Source organism: Schistocerca cancellata, chromosome 5, assembly GCF_023864275.1.
Source record: "Schistocerca cancellata isolate TAMUIC-IGC-003103 chromosome 5, iqSchCanc2.1, whole genome shotgun sequence".
NCBI classification, from domain to species: Eukaryota; Metazoa; Arthropoda; class Insecta; order Orthoptera; family Acrididae; genus Schistocerca; species Schistocerca cancellata.
In genome coordinates, this window is record NC_064630.1 from 526,777,013 (window position 1) to 526,796,180 (window position 19,168).

At 43.9% G+C, this 19,168-nt stretch overlaps 1 protein-coding gene across 1 annotated transcript in view; it reads left to right on the forward strand.

The window, feature by feature from the left end:
• The window catches only part of LOC126188170 (juvenile hormone acid O-methyltransferase-like), a 137,456-nt gene extending 127,291 nt beyond the window's left edge, over nucleotides 1–10,165 (forward strand). The window contains exon 5 of the mRNA XM_049929685.1: nucleotides 8,812–10,165. Within this exon, the coding sequence (XP_049785642.1) occupies nucleotides 8,812–8,990 (179 nt within the window). The 3' untranslated portion in view covers nucleotides 8,991–10,165. The remainder of the gene's footprint in view (nucleotides 1–8,811) is intronic.
• The last annotated feature ends 9,003 nt before the right edge of the window (nucleotides 10,166–19,168 follow it).

Consider the following 19,168-nt stretch of genomic DNA (forward strand, 5'->3'; position numbering starts at 1 on the left):
TTGGTCAGCTTCCACCACCCTATTTTCTGGTTGGGGACTTCAATGCCCACCACCCGGTTTGGGGATCTCCACATCCTTGTCCATGTGGCTCACTATTGGTAGACGTCTTCCACCAAGCGGATCTAGTTTGCCTCAACACTGGGGTCCCTACATTTTTGTCTGCCTCTGACAAATTTCTCTCACTTGGACCTTTCGGTCGGTACTGTTCCGCTAGCTCGGCGCTTCGAATGGTTCGCCCTTGATGATACACACTCGAGTGACCACTTTCCATGTTTCCTTAGACTGCAGCCTCAACTGCCCTATCAAGGATGAACGCTGTATACAGGAAATTCGGGTCAAAGAGAAAGTGTCCACGTCGGCTGCTCGCAAGCTATTTGTCAGTAGGAAGCCCACGCTGCTCCCAGCGGGTAACTACAGTACTGTCCTCGCCTCTCCTCAGCCTACCAGGGAGGTGTCGACGCAGAAATGCGATCTGACCTTTAGCGCTACAGTCGTCCGTTCGGCCAGTGCTAAGATCGCCCAGTCAACGTCTCCTCTTCCTCACGTCACCTCTAAGACACAAGAACCTTAATCAGCTTCTGCCAAGGCTAAGACCGAGAAGTCAAATGCACGGGCCCTTCAAGAAGGAAACATCCCGTGAAGACTTCCTACCTATCCTGAACTCCCAGCCATCGACCAGTACATCGACAAAACTACCTTCCAAGAGGGCTCCTAGGAAGCAAAGTTCTCATTCTCCGCCACGGCGCGTTTCTTCTCCTGCACCACCCAGCAGTTGCCGCCCCAAGCCGTCATCCGTTTCGCCTGGCCGCACTGCTGGTAGCCGAACATCTGGCCGTTCACTGGCGGAGGAAGCTCCCCTCCTGGACATCTTAACATGGTGGCCGACGAACCTATTGAAAGAATGGACGATACTCTCCGCCTATTGATAGCGGCAGCAGTGCTCGCTCGAAGCCAGGCCCTCAGTGGCCTTCGAGGTGACCCCTTCTTGCTTCTCCTTCTCCTGTTTCTTCTCCCGATGGCACTTCATTGGAATATTCGCGGCATTCGCTCCAACCCGTAGTAGCTCTCCTGGAGACGAAGCTACGCCCATGCGATCGAATTGACTTGGCACACAATGTCTCTGTGCGTTTTGACCTACCCCCTGTGCCAGGTATTCCAGCTCATGGAGGGTTTATGTTGCCGGTCCAGGATGATATCTACTACGATCCCATCACATTGCACACCGATCTGCAGGCAGTTGCCGTCCAAATTACTCTCCCCACTTTCAAATTTTCCATTTGTACCATTTACACTCCATCGTAGTCTGCCGTTACTAGGGCAGACATGATGCAAATTACTGCTCAGCTACCTGCCCCATTTTTGTTGACTGGAGACTTCAATGCCCTTTGGGGCTCTCCAGCATCCTTCCTGAGGGGCTCCATGTTAGCAGACATTTTCAACCACCTCAATCTTGTCTGCCTCAATACCAGCGCCCCTATTTTTCTTTCGGACACATCTCACACCTATTCCCATTTAGACCTCTCTATATGTACTACCCAACTTGCACGCAGGTTTGAGTGGTACGCTCTTTCTGATACATATTCGAGTGACCACTTCCATTGTGTTACCCATCTCCTGCATCATACCCCATCTCCATGCTCAACTAGCTGGAACCTCTCCAAAGCAGACAGGGGGCTCTTCTCTTCCAGGGCGAAATTTTATTATCAAAACTTCGCAAGCTGCGATAGTCAGGTCGCACACCTCATGGAAGTCATTTTCACTGCTGCTGAATATTCCATCCCTCATACCACTTCTCCACGTTTCGTACCGGTCCCCTGGTGGACCGCAGCATGTTGAGGCTTTAGGTGCTCGTCGACGTGCTTTACGAACCTTTAAACGCCACCCTACGATGGCGAATTGTATCAATTATAAACGATTACGTGCGCAGTGTCGTCGTGTTATTAAAGACAGCAAGAAAGCCAGCTGGGCTGCTTTCCCAAGCTCCTTGAACAGTTTTACTCCTTCTGTCGTCTGGGTACCATGCGCCGCCTATATGGCACTAAGGTCCACTAACCAGTTTCTGGCTTGACGGTCGCGAATGATGTCCTTGTGGCCCCTGAGGATGTCTCCAATGCCTTCGGCCGATTTTTCACAGAGGTTTCGAGCTCCGCTCATTACCACCCTGCCTTCCTCCCCCGAAAACAGGCAGAGGAAGCAAGACCACCTTTCTTCCGCTCCACGAATCATGAAAGTTATAACGCCCCATTCACCATGCGGGAACTCGAAAATGCACTTGCCCGGTCACTGTCCTCCACTCCGGGGCCTGATTCTTTTCATATTCAGATGACAAAGAACCTTTCTCCTGCGGGTAAGGGTTTTCTTATTCGTACTTATAATCGCATCTGGATTGAGGGTCATGTTCCCACATGCTGGTGCGAATCTATTGTTTTCCCGATTCCTAATCTGGGGAGGGACAAGCACTTGCCTTCCAGTTATCGAACCATTTCCCTTACCAGCTGTGTCTGTAAGGTGATGGAACGAATCGTTAACTCTCGTTTCGTTTGGCTGCTCGAATCTCAACGCCTACTTACCAGTGTACAATGTGGATTTCGTAGGCGCCGCTCTGTTGACCATCTGGTTACCTTGTCGACCTTCATTATGAATAACTTATTGCGGAAGCGCCAGACATTGGCTGTGTTCTTTGATTTGAAGAAGGCTTGCAACACCTGTTAGGGGGGGCATTCTCCGCACCATGCATACATGGGCCTTTGCGGTCGCCTCCCTCTTTTTATTCGTGCCTTTTTGATGGATCGACAGTTCAGGGTACGTGTGGTTTCTGTCCTGTCCAACGCCTCTCGCCAGGAGAATGGGGTGCCTCAGCGCTCAGTTTTAAGCGTAGCTCTCTTCGCCATAGCGATCAATCCAATAATGGATTGCCTCCCAGCTGATGTATCAGGCTCCCTTTTCGTGGACGATTTTACCATCTACTGCACCGCGCATCGTACATGTTTCCTGGAACGCTGTCTTCAGCGTTGTCTTGACCCTCTTTACTCCTGGAGTGTCGCCAATGGCTTCAGTTTTTCTGCCGAGAAGACGGTCTGTATTAACTTCTGGCGCTACAAATAGTTTCTCCCACTGTCCTTACATCTCGGTCTCGTTGCTCTCCCATTCATGGAGACAAAAATTTTAGCTCTTACATTTGACAGGAAACTTAGCTGGTCTGTCCTTGTTCTCAGCGGTACGTCGTGGGGAGCGGATCGAACCGTCCAATTTCGGCTATATCGGTCGATCTTCCGCTCAAAGCTGGATTATGGGAGCTTTGTATACTACTCTGCACGGCCGTCCATCTTAGCTGCCCCAACTCTGTAAAACATCGGGGGGTTACGTCTTCGGATCGGAGCGTTCTATACTAGCCCCGTTGAGTCTTCATGCTGAAGCCGATGAATTGCCACTAACCTGTCGGCGCGATATACTGCTTTGTCGGTATGCCTGTCGGCTGTTATCGATGCCCGACCACCCGTCTCATCGTTCCTTTTTTGACGACTCTCGACCGTCAATACGGGTTGTATGTATCTACCCTGCTGCCCCCTGGAGTTCGCTTTCGTCGCCTCCTTCAGCACCTTGATTTTTCACTTCCTGCAACCTTTAGAGTGGGCGAGAGCCGAACACCACCTTGGCTCCAGGCTCAGGTTCGCGTTCACCTTGACCTCAGCTCGCTCACAAAGGAGGTTACCCCAGCTTCGGTATACCGTTCGCGGTTCGTCGAACTTCGTTCGAAGTTCATTAATACGATCTTCATTTATACTGATGGCTCTAAGACCAATGACGGTGTCTGGTGTTCTTTTATTATCGGGTGCACAGTTTCAAATACCGGCTCCAAGGCCATTGTTCGGTCTTCAAAGCTGAGCTATTTGCCCTCTATCAGGCTGTTCTTTACCTCCGCCGATACCGAAATTCTGCTTATGTCATCTGCTCTGATTTCCTGAGCGCCACCCAGAGCCTGAGTGATCCGCATACGGTTCACCATTTCGTACACCGGATCAAACGCTCTCTTCAGCAGCTGGCGGATTACGGTTCTCCGGTTACCTTTACGTGGGTTCATGGCCATGTCTGTATCCCTGGGAACGAAGCTGCAGAGGCCGCGGCCAAGGCTGCGGTCCTCCAGCCTCGGACAGCTTCTGGTTGTGCCTTCATCTGATTTTAGCAGGGTCATTTGTCAGCGCATTTTGTCGCTGTGGCATGCCGATTGGTCTACACTTACCGAAAACAAGCTTCGGGCCCTTGAAACCTCTCCCCACGGTTTGGACGAACTCTTAACGCCCTTCTCGGCTGGAGGAGGACGTTTTGGCTTGGTTACGGATTGGACACTGCCGGTTCAACCATCGCCATCTGCTGACGGCTGCGCCGGCGCCGTTCTGCCCGTGTGGGCAATTGCTGACGGTACACCACATTTTAACGACCTGTCCGAATTTTAATACACTGCACATCGATCTTGGCCTGCCATGTAATCTGGATAACATTTTAGCAGATGACCCAGGAGCAGCTGCTCGGGTTCTTCGTTTTATCCACTTGACACACCTGTCTAAGGACATTTTATTATGCTGTTTTCTTCTAATCCCTTGCCTGTTAATGTGCCTTTTGTAGGGTTTTCCTTTTTAGTTGCTGCTTTAACCTTGTGCCTCGCAGTGCATTCATAACTTAGTTTGGTCGCTAATGACCACTGTAGTTATGCGCCCTAAAACCACAACAAAAAACCTCCTGACGGAATAATTTTTTAACGGTTTGCGTTTGCACTTGTTTGCCGTCTGATTTATCGACCATTCTAGCAGATTACACTCGGGCTGTCGACCGCGAAGGTCACTTAATTTTTAGTTTTGGACCGCTGTTCCTGTAAGGCGTCTTTTGTCGCCCTTCAACTTCCTTGTTTTTAGTTGTCTTCTCCTACGTAAATTGGGATACACAGTAGTCTTTAGCTCCTATCTTAGAGTTCTATAGTTTCGACTTGGGCGCGTACGAACTGTTTAGTGGTGTCTCATTGTTCATCCTCAAGTTCCACCTGCGAATTGCGTAGTCAGTGTACAAAAGAATGGGGTTAATGATGATCCATGTTTCATAAACACCCATGTTTCCTTTACTATAGTCCTGAGACCAAACAACAATCTAAATAATGGGTTACCAAGAGAGAATCTGCACCAACAAAGGCGAAGGCCATTCCTTCGAGCGTAAACGTTACGGCGACTGTCGTTTAGGATTCGCAAGGAATAATCCTCATCGATTACCTGGAAAAGGGTAAAATTGTTACAGGTGCGTGTTATTCATCATTATTAGACCGTTTAAAAACCGAGCTAAAAGAAAAACGCCGGCGACTGGATCGCAAAATGTCCTTCCTCACGAAAATGCACCAGCACACACCACACCACAGCAGTTGTGGTCGTAAAATTAACGGAAATATGATTCCAGCTCGTTTCACATTGCCCCCCCCCCTCCCCTATTCTGCAGACTTTGCTCCCTCTGACTACTATTTTTCCCCAATTTGAAGAAATGGCTTGTGGGACGAAGACTTTATTCAAACGAGGTGACTGCAGCAACTAATAGCTATTTTGCAGACTTGGACAATTCCTATTATTCGGAAGGGATCAAAAAATTAGAACAGCGTTGGACGAAGTATAAAAGTCTGAAAGGAGACTACGTCGAAAAATAGTCTACCCCAAACATGTAAGTAGTTCCTATTTTTGCACGGACTTCTCAAACGCCCCTCGTATTCTAAAAGAATGGACAAGCGTAGTGAAGGCAGTATCTTTGGTAGACGTTACATTTTCTAATTATCCTGCCAATAAAAGGCAGTCTTTGGTTAGCCTTCCCCACAATATTTTCTGAGTTCCTTCCTATTAAAGTTGTTCGTAATAGTAATTCCTAGGTATTTAGTTGAATTTACGGCTTTTAGGTTTGACTGATTTATCGTGTAACCGAAGTTTAACGGATTCTTTTTAGCACTCATGTGGATGACCTCACACTTTCCGTTATTCAGGGTCAATTTCCAACTTTCGCACCATACAGATCTCTTCTAAATATATTTGCAATTTTTTTGGATCTTCTGATGACTTTCATTAGTCGATAAAAGAAAGCGTCATTTGCAAACAACCTAAGATGGCTGCTCAAATTGTCTCCAGATCGTTTATATAGATAAGAACAGCAAAGGGCCTATAACACTACCTTGGGAACGCCAGAAATCACTTTTTACTCTTTGTCAACTACTACGAACTGTGACCTCTGACAGGAAGTCACGAATCCAGTCACATAACTGAGACGATATTCCATAAGCACGCAATTTCACTGCAACCCGCTTGAGTGGTACAGTGTCAAAAGCCTTCTGGAAATTCAGATTCAATCTGAAATGCCTTGTCAATAGCACTCAACACTTCATGCGAGTAAAGAGCTAGTTGTGTTTAACAAGAACGATGTTTACTAAATCCATGTTGACTGTGTCAATAGATAGTTTTCTTAGAGATTACAGGTAATTTTCGAATAAAATTTATGTTCTAAAATAACGCTGCATATCGACGTTAATGATGCGGGTCTGTAATTCAGTGGAATACTCCTACCTTTCTTGAATATTGGTGTGACCTGTGCAACTTAATCGTCTTTGTGTATGGATCTTTCGTCGAGAGAACTGTGGTATGATTCAGGTATGGAGCTATTGCATCAGCATACTCTGAAAGGAGCCTAATTGGTGAACAATCTGGACTTCACTAATCAGAGGATATTTACTTCTACGTGTTAAACTACACTACGTATAATCACAGCTGCTTCTCGCCTGCTTAATATCACGATCATATGTTAACCTGTTCGTTAATTTAGGACCAGTAGAACACATTTTGTTCAGCCACATCCTTGGTGGCATATTCCAAAGTTAATTGCTGAATTTATTTTCTTCTATGAATTGTAATTCGTATGTAGTTCATTGTTACGTATCTTATTTAAGAAGTGTTGCATCTCATTTAAACTGAAATAATCCCTCTGGTTTTATTGCTAACCCACTAACATTAACATTTTTCATATCTGAAGAGGGGGAGATAATCGTAGATGCACTGGTTCAAAATCTTTGAATAAAATTTCACCGCACTACATTACTTACCTTAGCGACTGATGGCGTAACAGACGAAAACCGGATCGCGAAATAAAAAATATTGTAGAATATTAAACGTGCTTTCTCATATACCAGTATTTCCGTACAGCTTGTACCCAATTTTTTTCTCACAATTTTGACTGTCTTCTACTATTCTACGCTGGTGAAGACTTGTACGCTGACAAATCCTATGAATGTATTTCGAAATTTAAGTTCATGCTTACCTTATCAAAATGAAGTCGATACCGCCTCCTGGTGTCTTCACCATCTCGGAAGTTAAACTGTCATAGCAGCTCCCAGATTCTCTTTTCCTTTCTTCTGTAAGTTACTCTTGTCATAAAGTAGGATGGACGAGACGTTACCGGATTATGAGATAGTTCTCGCACTTAATTGCTCTTGCTATCTTCGAAATTGTATCGATGTTATTTCTTGAAGTTGGAATGTCTTCAGTCTGAGAACATATAACAACCTGAATAACCGTTTACTTGCTACTTTTCGCAATGATTTTAGAAATTCTGAAGGAATGGTATCTACGCCTACTGCATTATTTTATCTGAAGTGTTCCAAAGCTCCTTCAAACTCTGACAGTAAAATTACGTCTCATGTGTCTGCCAGAACTTATTTCGTCCCCTATCTTGTCACCACAGTTCATGTCTCTCGTAGAAGTCTTAGTTAAACTTATTCCATCTGCTTCTCTCTCGCGATGTAGTCTTTCCACCTGCTTCTCTCTCTCTCTCTCTCTCTCTCTCTCTCTCTCTCTCTCTCTCTCTCTCCCCCCTCTGCGTTTGACAAAGGAGTTCGTTAACACTCTGACGCTTTCTCGTCCAATTTACTTTGCTTTTTCTGTACTCTTAATCTATTACCCCGATGACACTGTCTCTTAAGATGTTTCCACATTTATTTGCTGCAATTTTGCATCAGCTTCACTGCTCGTGTTATTTTATATTGTTTTATTTTCTCTATTGGAAATGTTTATACTTGGCGACGTCAACTTGTCATGTCTCACAGTTCATTCATAGTTACTGTCCTTTAAAATATATTTACCTGTCCAATTTCTGTGTTCGTTATTATAATGGATCTCTTACTTTTCTTGGGTATAGTGGTATTCATTAACGCAGACCTACAGACTAAAATTCACTCCTCACGATTTCTCAGTATTTCTCAGTATTTCAATGTACCATTTCGTTATACTCTGATGCAATCGTCAGGAATAATCAAAGTTCAGCAGCTAAATTGTGCTGTATATGTCTGTCCTGGGAGGTATGTCGTACAATCCAGTACCTCTTCTCGTAATCTCTCACTGTTACGTAATGCAGGAGATGGCATTCCATATCATCTGGGCGTCTCCAACTACACATCATATTAACATTTTTGAATTTTATTCCCTGTTAGTAGTGGAAATCTGTTACAGAATTCTCACTCTTTCTCCTTTCATATTTCTGTCTCAGCAAATATATCTTCTGTATGTCTGTTAGACGTCTGTCTGTATGTCGCGCTTTCTGTCCACACAATATTAGGACGAAATTTGGCCGAATTTTTTATTCATTAACGAACACTGTATAATTGCTTCTCTTGTTTTCTGAAACTGTAGCTACGTTTTCAGTTCAAAGTTAGAATATGTGAAGTTAATGAATAGCAGATACCAATTAAATTAAAGTAAATATTTCATCTAGTGTCGACTATTCTGTTCGTGCCTTCTCTTTCAGAGGGAGTGAGAGCTACAAACCTTTTCCACAGTAGGCTACCACCTGCAGTGCAGTTAAGCTACTGGGAGGACTGCATATCCGAGGTACGCAGCAATGGTAAGCTAATATTGCCCCATCCCAATGATGCGATGTACCACTACAGATACAACGCGCTCATCGCCCACGTAATGAAACCGTGACTTCTCGATAACCCCTACCCTCTTTCGTTCATCTGGTATGGCCGCCAACGTCCGAACCGCTCACACCTTAATTCTTTTAATGCAAACTTCCATTGTAATTGACACTTCAGTGATACAATACTTGACATTCAAGTTTTGCAGTCACGTCTTCGGGCAAGTATAGCATGACTGGTGAGCGAAGATCACATTATCAACACTTGCTTCCAGATGAGATGAATTCCCGATCACGAACTCTTTCACTACGTCTGAAACTAAAGTGGACATGAAACGTGTGTGTTTAATATTAAATTTTTCAGAAGTTATGAAATCACTCGGCCAGAGGAGCTTCATACCTCCAATTTCTACACGTTTTCCTACCAGCTACTCGAGATGCCCTAGTAATGGTTGACTGGTGCAAAGAAACAGAAGAGGAATCCATCAAGAGCGAAAAGTTGTTTCCGCATTCGAAATAATCATCTCCACTAGGTGATGGACTTCCTGTGAACGGTCGATCACACGAGAAGAAAAATTACGAAGCCAGCTTAGCTCAAATAAGATACTTTGTACAGGATGGCGTGCAATTCACGGATTCCTGTTGTTCAGCGGAAGAGACTGCACGGAAACACACATTAGCTTTCAGATACTGCATCGATTAAAGTAATTCTATTTTATTTATACACTGCCTCTTAACCTTGTCAGTTCTTAAATACTTTGTAAATACTTTATAAATATTTATTGTTCTTTGTTGAAATATTTGTATTTTGGCGAGACGTTTGAGACAATTAATGCATGTACTTTAACTACTGCAAAAATTATCTTGTGAATACATTGATAGAGAATATACCTGTGTATCCAAAGTATTAACGAGCAGTCATCCTACCTGTGGTATCATCCTGGTCCGTCATAATTCTACTGGAAAAATAATTTTTAACAATTGCTGTTACAAGTTAGTAATAACTAGAAAGTAATTTACCGACAGAGTGAAGCTAATCACTGAGCTGTTGCCCACTTTTCAAATGAAATTCGCATTTCATTCAAGTCATTTGTCAGAGAGTAGCTTCATGCTGACAATAATCCTCAATGGTAATGGCGTCCAGACCAGTTCTCTGCTACCCTAGGTCGCTACTGGCTAAACAGTTGGCGTCCATTCGTCAACAAAGGGCTTACGGCATCTCTTCTCATTCGGTTTAATCGGACAGAATACTCTTCGTTCTCAAAGGCAGGCGGCTTGGCTCATGTAAACGCAGCTGAAGTTAAAAAAATAAAATTTTTGAAACTAATTCCCTAAAATAATCCTTGAGGGCTGCCACCTTATACACTGTTCCCCTTAAACAGGAGTGGGGACTGGACAACATTACGAGCAGCGTGTCATCTACTCTCCAAAAGCATGTTCGTCCTAGTAAGGGCCTCAATGCTATGGCAGGGATATGTGCAAATATTTCCTTTAGTGTTACGTAAATGGACTCAATTGCAATTGTATTCCAAATTATCAAATCAGTAAATATTAAAATATTAAATGATCAGTTGAAGTTGTCAGTCAGAATTGTAACAATGAATACAGTAAAATAATGAAACGATCTTTGATGATTGAAAATGTTTAATATTAGTTCTACAGTGTTAAACCCGATGTAATACGAGCAGGTACTGAATCCATACTGATATTTAAATGGTTTACAGGTGCCTCTAGAAATCAGTTGTCTTTCTATGGCAAATATTAATCCCAATTCCAGAAATTTAAAATACAACATAGCAAAATGTGTGCAAATAAATGTGTGAATATACAGTAAATCAGCTACAGAACTTAACCAGATTTAAAGTTCGATTAGCTACATATGAAAAACACTAATAAAAACTAAAATTGCTACATCCTCCATCTATTTGCAAAAATAGTTGCATGGAGTACCACAGGCTACAAACTGTTAAGACAATTACATTAAAATTCGCAATTCTCAAGTCCAGGATATGGTGTAGTATTGCACATTACCCATAACTTAACTAGATTAACCCACATCAAAACACAGGACAACATATTTTCTTCTATTACAGAGCACATCCCTACTCGGAAATAAGGAAAGTTTCTAATTGCTAAATAAAAACACGTGGTGGATTTCTTTAGAATGCCACGAATTCGTACTCTAATAGCAGTGGAATTCATTAACAATGAAATAACTCTTGAAATAAAGTAGATTGTTCCTCTTGAAGGGGTAGTTACCGTTCTGACATTAAAAACAGGGCGCAGAATACATCCTATGGTAAATACAATTCAAAATAGTAAGTTTAGCTGCTTAAGGAAATTAAACAAAGTAAAATTCAATAAAGCTGTTATTTGAATATTTAACTTTAACATTGTTCCCATTGCCCTGGGATCCTTTAAAACGAAATATGCTCATCATGTATTGCAACCGTTACATTACCGGTTGCAAATCAGGAGATAGCAAAAGGTATACCAATATAATACCAAAGTCTCACCTACTGACTTACACCCCCCCCCAAATTCTCTTCCAGCAATACTCCCTCAAAACATGGCATATTTAGGACTACACATACAGTGAACATTACACCTACATGAAAGCAGCATAGTGCTTCAACTGGAAAATGGTAGCATAAACTAGCCAGAGCATCTGATAAACTGTCACTGTCTCGACTTGGATACATCATTGGGGAAAGGCCAATACAGCCAGATACTAGTTAAGATCTCATAACATCAATTTGTGTGATGCCTAGTACACATAAGCCACATATATAAAGGTGTAGAAATAACAAATCTTGCACAAATGTTGTTCTTCGTGTAGGTAAGTGTTCTCCCAGAAAGGGAGACAAAGCCATGGGTGGGAGAATAAGTGAATATTCCTTGAGACTAAGAAATTCGTATTACAGATAAATCGAGGTAAATATAGTACGGAACACACATACAAAATTGTTTTGATTGTTCCATCCCAGAAAAATTCATTAATTTCAACTGACCTACGATAACTGTTCAGAAATACTGTGTGTGTGTGTGTGTGTGTGTGTGTGTGTGTGTGTGTGTGTGTGTGTGTGTGCGCGCGCGCGCGCACTGTAGCTTTTATAACTGACACATAACTTGGAGACACTCCTCAATGAATGGTTATAACTTTGCACAACACATAATGTAAGTTCCATGAGTCACTGCTCTGTATGTGACACAACATTGTCCAGTTGTAAAATGAGGACCTGCTATGACCTTAATAAATAAGGAGCGAATGACCTGATGTAAGGGCTTCCTAGACACAGCACTGTTTCAACGTAAACTACACACAAATTGTAGAAAATACATGCCTCTGAATGCTTAGTGAAATACCAGGACCACGAAGTACAATCGTCGGTTGTAACATGAAGCAAAAGGCCTTGAGGGAAAAGATCTGCAGTAGATCGTTGATGTCCATCACATGGAAAACTACCCTGTCGAGCATGAGGGAAAACCATAGCACCTCTCTGTGACTTTCGTAGGAACACACATGAAAAGTTATTAATTCCAATCAAACCGAGGTAAAATGTGAAAATACACTAGGAAAGCACAAAATATATAACATGCGAATGTTTACACGTGGTGTGTCAATTGTCATCGAAGGAAAGCTGGATGGGACGGTGAGCAAACAAGTTAACACAGCAGACAGAAGTTTTACTTCACTTGTATTTCTCCAACTGTATGAAGTCCCATTACAGGTAACACGGCAAGAAACATTCCAGCTTTCACGATGTCCACAACGATGAGGCACGAACGGAAAGGTCTCATAGCGGGGTGGCTCAGAGTGTGAGTGGCTGCCGTTGGCCATCCCATGTGGCAGCTGCAGAGGGCGCTCGTGGTACGGAGCTGCTGGGAGTGTGGTTCATCAGGCGCCCACGACTGAGTCCGCCAGATCCCGTACAACCACTGCTGGGTGACACACAACCTTGCAATTCCATTGCTATGATGCCTGTCGGGTGATATGGAGACACGAAACCACATAAAGTTTCTGACACACACGTGAGCAATGAAATACTGATCCTGACAGACGATTCAGTCAGCTTATCCCGAGTCGGCGCTTGGTAGTGGTTGACAGTACATGCACAACTGACCTAAAAGCATGGACAGTAAGATGTATTTTCTGTTGTTACCACGGTGCTTGCTTGCCGTAACATCACTGGGTGTTTGTGATAATGGAAAAGTGCAATAATATCGCGGACTTGCGACGTGACGTTACTGAAAAATAATGGCTGCCCAGTCGCGTTTGCAAGAGTGCGGCGTGGCTTGCCGCTGTTGAAGCTCTGACGGGGAAGGGGAGTCAAGGCGTTGCATGGCGCGAAAAAAAAAAAAAAGGGGTGAGAGAGTAGTGAAGATTCAGTAAGGCAGGAGAAAAGGGAAAGCGCAGACAGTGGAGCAGCTGCGGGCGGGAGGGAGGAGCGGTACATAGTTCTGACGAGGGAGAAGTTGGGACGTTGGCTGGTTCAACTAGTGACAGGTACACTGTTGTTACTAAAGCGCCCTTGAAGAAAACCTGTTTTCAAACTCACAGCTGATACGTCCCAGCTGTACGCCGCTAAGTACGTGTAAAAAAAAAAAAAAAGTGTAGGACAATGTTAGTAGACAGACACCGAAAGCAATCGGCAAGGAGTGAGAAAACAGCGATAGAGCACATACTAAATCAGTTTTTAAAAGTCTACTCAATTTTAGATATTAAGCAGCACAATAAATAATTTACAAAGGCATACTTCAGATTATTAATACAGAACCTGCTTTATTTGGAAACGCAGTAGCAAGAACAGGGCTGCAGAGTAGAATTTCACCTTCATAACAAAGCAGTGTGACTACTCGGTTTCTTTTTGTTTACCTTTAAGATTGTAGTGGGGGCCCAGTGAGTTCGTGTGTGTAACCTCAGCAACCTCAAACTCTAAGAATGTTAACCTCCATTTATGGAATTTTTTCGCACTGCTCCAGGATAACACTTTCTTCATGCAAAAAGAGCGGAAGTGTCAACAAATGTTGCAGTTTAAGTTTAGGTTGAAAATTACGTAGGTTACGACAAATTAGCAGGTAAAATGTTCACTATTTTCACCGATCATAGCGAAAGAAATATCTTAACGAAATGAAGAATGTCAATATACGTATGTACTAAACATACGAGCAAAAATAGTTTTTAACTCCTACAATTGAGGCATCGGAAGAAAAAGGAATGGAGGCAATTGCTTCTAAACTGATAATGGACTTAGTTCACATGCAGAATGGTAAAACATTAGTTACGTAAATTAGCTAAAATTCGAAATAAGGATAGTTCATTAAACTAGAAAAATACTCTAGAAACAGACTGCACGTTCTGTATTTGACGGCAAAACAAATCACTTTACAGAGCAGACTTGAAAAACGCAGAGTAGGGAAACGTAAGTAGCAAAGCATAATTAATGCAGTACTCCAAAAGAAACGTGGAAATGCAAAGAGTCTTTTCAATAGATCTAGAAGCAAGTACACTAATATAAACATTCCACAATTATGAACAATCCAAATTCCCAAACATTCATTGACAATAGATGATAGTATCTGTTGAAGCACCTTAAAATCTTCACAAACTCTCCACAAAATACGAATTGGTATGTACGTCGACCATCCTTCTCACGAAACAATTCTCAACCACTTGTAACTAACACTATAGGAGTTGGTTTCTTTAGGAAGGAAACTTGATTCTTCCGCCAAAGATTCCTGATGTCTATAACAATTCAAAACATACGCAAAAAACAGTCGACTGAAAAAGTACGTTGCCCCATATATACTCATAGTTAGAAAAAAATAGTAAAACTTAGACGCACGCAGTAAACAGGATACTTCAAAAGGGATAGTTAACCTCTGTGGGCCACTCGGTTCACCGCCGACCTTATGGAAATAGTTTTGATTAATAAACTGCCGCGAGGAGTGGCCGCCCGGTTTAGGGCGCCATGTCACGCAGTGCGTGGCCCCTCCCGCCGGAGGTTCGAGTTCTCCCTCGGGCATGTGTGTGTGTGTGTGTGTGTGTGTGTGTGTGTGTGTGTGTGTGTGTGTGTGTGTGTGTTGCTCTTAGCATAACTTACTTTAAGTAGTGTGTAAGTCTAGGGACCGATGACAGCAGTTTGGTCTCATAGCAATTCATACACGTTTGAACAGTTGATTAATACTCTCAACTAGATTCATTCCTACAGCTCACATTCATTTTTGGCAGAAAATCTCATCAAATTGAATATTTTGTCGGGCGAAAATGCTCGCTTAAAACACCAGCACTATACTTACTGGCGGAAAAAACCAAGGCTGCATCTTCGCATGCACCATCCGTCGACTGCAGGAGTGCTGACGACCGCGGCCGGACACATGAGATTCGAAGTTGGTACGAAAAAACACACACACACACACACACACACACACACACACACACACACACACACACACACACACACGAAAACAGCCCAGTGTGTACTGAGTCGTAGTACGCAATACAGCCGCCCAGAGGGCGTAAGCTAAATTTTTTGTGACCGCGCGCGCTTTGCTAGCCAGCGACTAAATACCCCTGAGGAACGTGTGATACAGAGTATCGGCTTCCTTTGATCTTGCAGCGCAGTACAATATCTCTGATGTCGGAATCCCTTTGAAATCTGGTAGTCGGTAGAGGCTAAGCCACGGATTCCCCTAGCTCGACGCCTCGTGTCCGTGCTACCACTAGCCACAGGCGCTGTGAGACAAGCAAGCGCGGCTTCGACGTTAAGTTAAAGCTGCAATTCCACCCCGTGACATATACTCCCCAGTTTAAAAAATCCAATTCACCCAACCCAGAAATGTTGTAGTCTATACATCTTCAATTTGTCGTGTGTACGGTATATTCCTCATTTATGAGCGTTATTTTCGAAGAAGGGAAGAAATCTGAGCGCACACGCGTTTTCACATCAGTAAAGCATTGTTCTTAGTGAGAAAATTCTGTGGAACAGTACAGCAAAACTAGTTTTCCATTCAGGAGTCTATAAATTGGTGGCCTAATATCTACTAAATCCTGCATCACAGGACTAGAATATTAGTCGTTTTTGGCTCGTGACAGAGTGCTAAGAGCATGTACCTTAATTTTCGAACTGTTAAGGTAGTCGAATCCCTCACAACTACTGAGTCTCTCGAGGCAGTCAAATAGCAGCTCGCAAGAGTCGTAAATTTATGGTTAATACACTACTGGCCATTAAAATTGCTACACCAAGAAGAAATGCAGATCATAAACGGGTATTCATTGGACAAATATACAACTGACATGTGATGATTACATTTTCACGCAATTTGGGTGCATAGATCCTGAGAAATCAGCAGCCAGAACAACCATCTCTGGCCGTAATAACGGCCTTGATACGCCTGGGCATTGAGTCAAACAGAGCTTGGATGGCGTGTACAGCTACAGCTGTCCATGCAGCTTCAACACGATACGACAGTTCATCAAGAGTAGTGACTGGCGTATTGTGACGAGCCAGTTGCTCGGCCACAATCGATCAGCTGTTTTCAATTGGTGAGAGATGTGGAGAATGTGCTGGCCAGGGCAGCGGTCAAACATTTTCTGTATCCAGAGAGGCCCGTACAGGACCTGCAACATGCGGTCGTGCATTATCCTTCAGAAATGTAGGGTTTCGCAGGGATCGAATGAAGGGTAGAGCCATGGGTCGTAACAAATCTGAAATGTAACGTCCACTGTTCAAAGTGCCGTCAATGCGAACAAGAGGCGACCGAGACGTGTAACCAATGGCACCCCATACTATCACGCCGGGTGATAGGCCGGTATGGCGATGACGAATACACGGTTCTAATGTGCGTACACCGCAATGTCGCCAAACACGAATGCGACCATCATGATGCTGTAAACAGAACCAGGATTCATCCGAAAAATGACGTTTTGCCATTCGTGCACCTAGGTTCGTCGTTGAGTACACCATCGCAGGCGCTCCTACCTGTGATGCAGCGTCAAGGGTAACAGCAGCCGTGGTCTCCGAGCTGATGGTCCATGCTGCTGAAAACGTCGTCGAACAGTTGGTGCATATGGTTATCTTGTAGATGTTCCCATCTGTTTGACTAAGGGATCGAGACGTGGCTGCACGATCCGTTACAGCGATGCGGATAAGATGGCTGTCATCTCGACTGCTAGTGATACGAGGCCGTTGGGATCCAGCACGGCGTTCCGTATCACCTTCCTGAACCCACCGATTCCAATTTCTGCTAAGTCATTGGATCTCGACCAACGCGAACAGCAATGTCGCGATACGATAAACCGCAATCGCGATAGCCTACAATCTGACCTATCAAAGTCGGAAACGTGACTACGCATTTCTCCTCCTTACACGAGGCATCACAACAACGTTTCAGCAGGCAACGCCGGTCAACTGCTGTTTGTGTATGAGACATCGGTTGGAAACTTTTCTCATGTCAGCACGTTGTAGGTGTCGACACCGGCGCCAACCTTGTGTGAATGCTCTGAAAAGCTAATGATTTGCATATCTCAGCATCTTCTTCCTGTCGGTTAAATTTCGATTCTGTAGCACGTCATCTACGTGGTGTAGCAATTTTAATGGCCTGTTGTGTACTACGTCTCACTTTATAAATTCGGTAATGCAGGCGATTTTATTACGATGGCCACTTCTCACTGTGTAGGCGGATGACTGAAATGTTTAGATCTCACAACGAAAACACGCCTGATTACTGCTCCAAGTCACGAATAGTATCCATAGCACTATCGCCCTTGCTTCCACCCACCTGGCGGCACACCATTGAGATGGAGTTAAGAGACTAATTAATTAAAATGGTCACGAGTCCTTTTGCATGGTGACTAATGCTTTTCCTACACTCAGATTACATGCGCCAGGTAACTGTTACAGACGCTTCTATAACGTTTCTGGAGGTTTCCCCACAGGCTTGGTAATCACTTCCTCCGATACAAAAATGGCTGGTAACGGTAGTCGGATGACTGAAGGTATCCAACGCTAATGACATTCTCTCTGTCGGTTGTCTTGTCATGCTGGTACAAGTAGGTCACTTACAATTGTACTATACTGCTGCCGACGTAACTTTGCTGAGAACCGTTAGCCTATGGGGGCACCAGGCTGTTGCACTCTTATCCGCCCACGCGACGCCACCGCCACCAGGTCGCATGCGAACACCTGCCACCACCGCCTCCGGGTCGCGAACCTCCACCTGCTCGTCAGGGCTGTACTGCTCCTGGCCGACAAGCCAGTGGTCGCCGTGCTGGACATCTGGTAACTATTCCAGACTCTGCTGTCCTATCCTTCTCAGAAGCCTTTTCTATAAAATGCATTTTTACCATAAGCATTTTTGTCCCATTATCTATCGGTTTCAGTTATTTATCATTGTCCACGATGTAGGGAACAATAGATTAGCTAAAACATCCCATATTCCTTCGAAGAGGAACGATATCGTAATTACCCACTGAAATTGTACGAACACTTTCTCTTGAAAAGTTCCACCAGATAGTATCGTTTTCGTCCAGCTTGAAAGGAATATACGTTTCTTTTAACTCATCTGTTGTACTCTATATACTGGATTATGGTTAATAACCGAAACCGGTAGATAACTAATAAGACAAATAAACAGCCGATGGCGAAAATGCACTGCATAAGATACTTTACGGCTGCTGAACCTCACCTTCTGGAAACATTTCCTTCTCAGAAGGCCTGGGCCCTTAAATGTTACTTGAATTAAAGCCCAATATGTTGAACAACAAAAAATGGTTCAAATGGCTCTTGACACTATGGGACTTAACATCTGTCATCAGTCCCCTAGAACTTAGAACTTAAGGCTAACTAACCTATGGACATCACACACACATCCATGCCCGAGGCAGGATTCGAACCTGCGACCGTAGCGGTCGCGAGGTCCCAGACTGTATCGACTAGAACCGCTCGGTCACTCCGGCCGGCGCTGAACAACAGGCTTCCCCTCTTCGCACTTGCAAACTAAACTGTTCTGAGATGTGTTTTCGAAATATGCCGGAACGTCTAACCCAGTGAAAAATAGCAAAATACCTGAATGAGATTTTCACTCTGCAGCGGAGTGTGCGCTGATATGAAACTTCCTGGGAGATTAAAACTGTGTGCCCGACCGAGACTCGAACTCGGGACCTTTGTCTTTCGCGGGCAAGTGCTCTACCATCATGGTTCGAGTTCGGTCGGGCACACAGTTTTAATGTGCCAGGAAGTTTCAG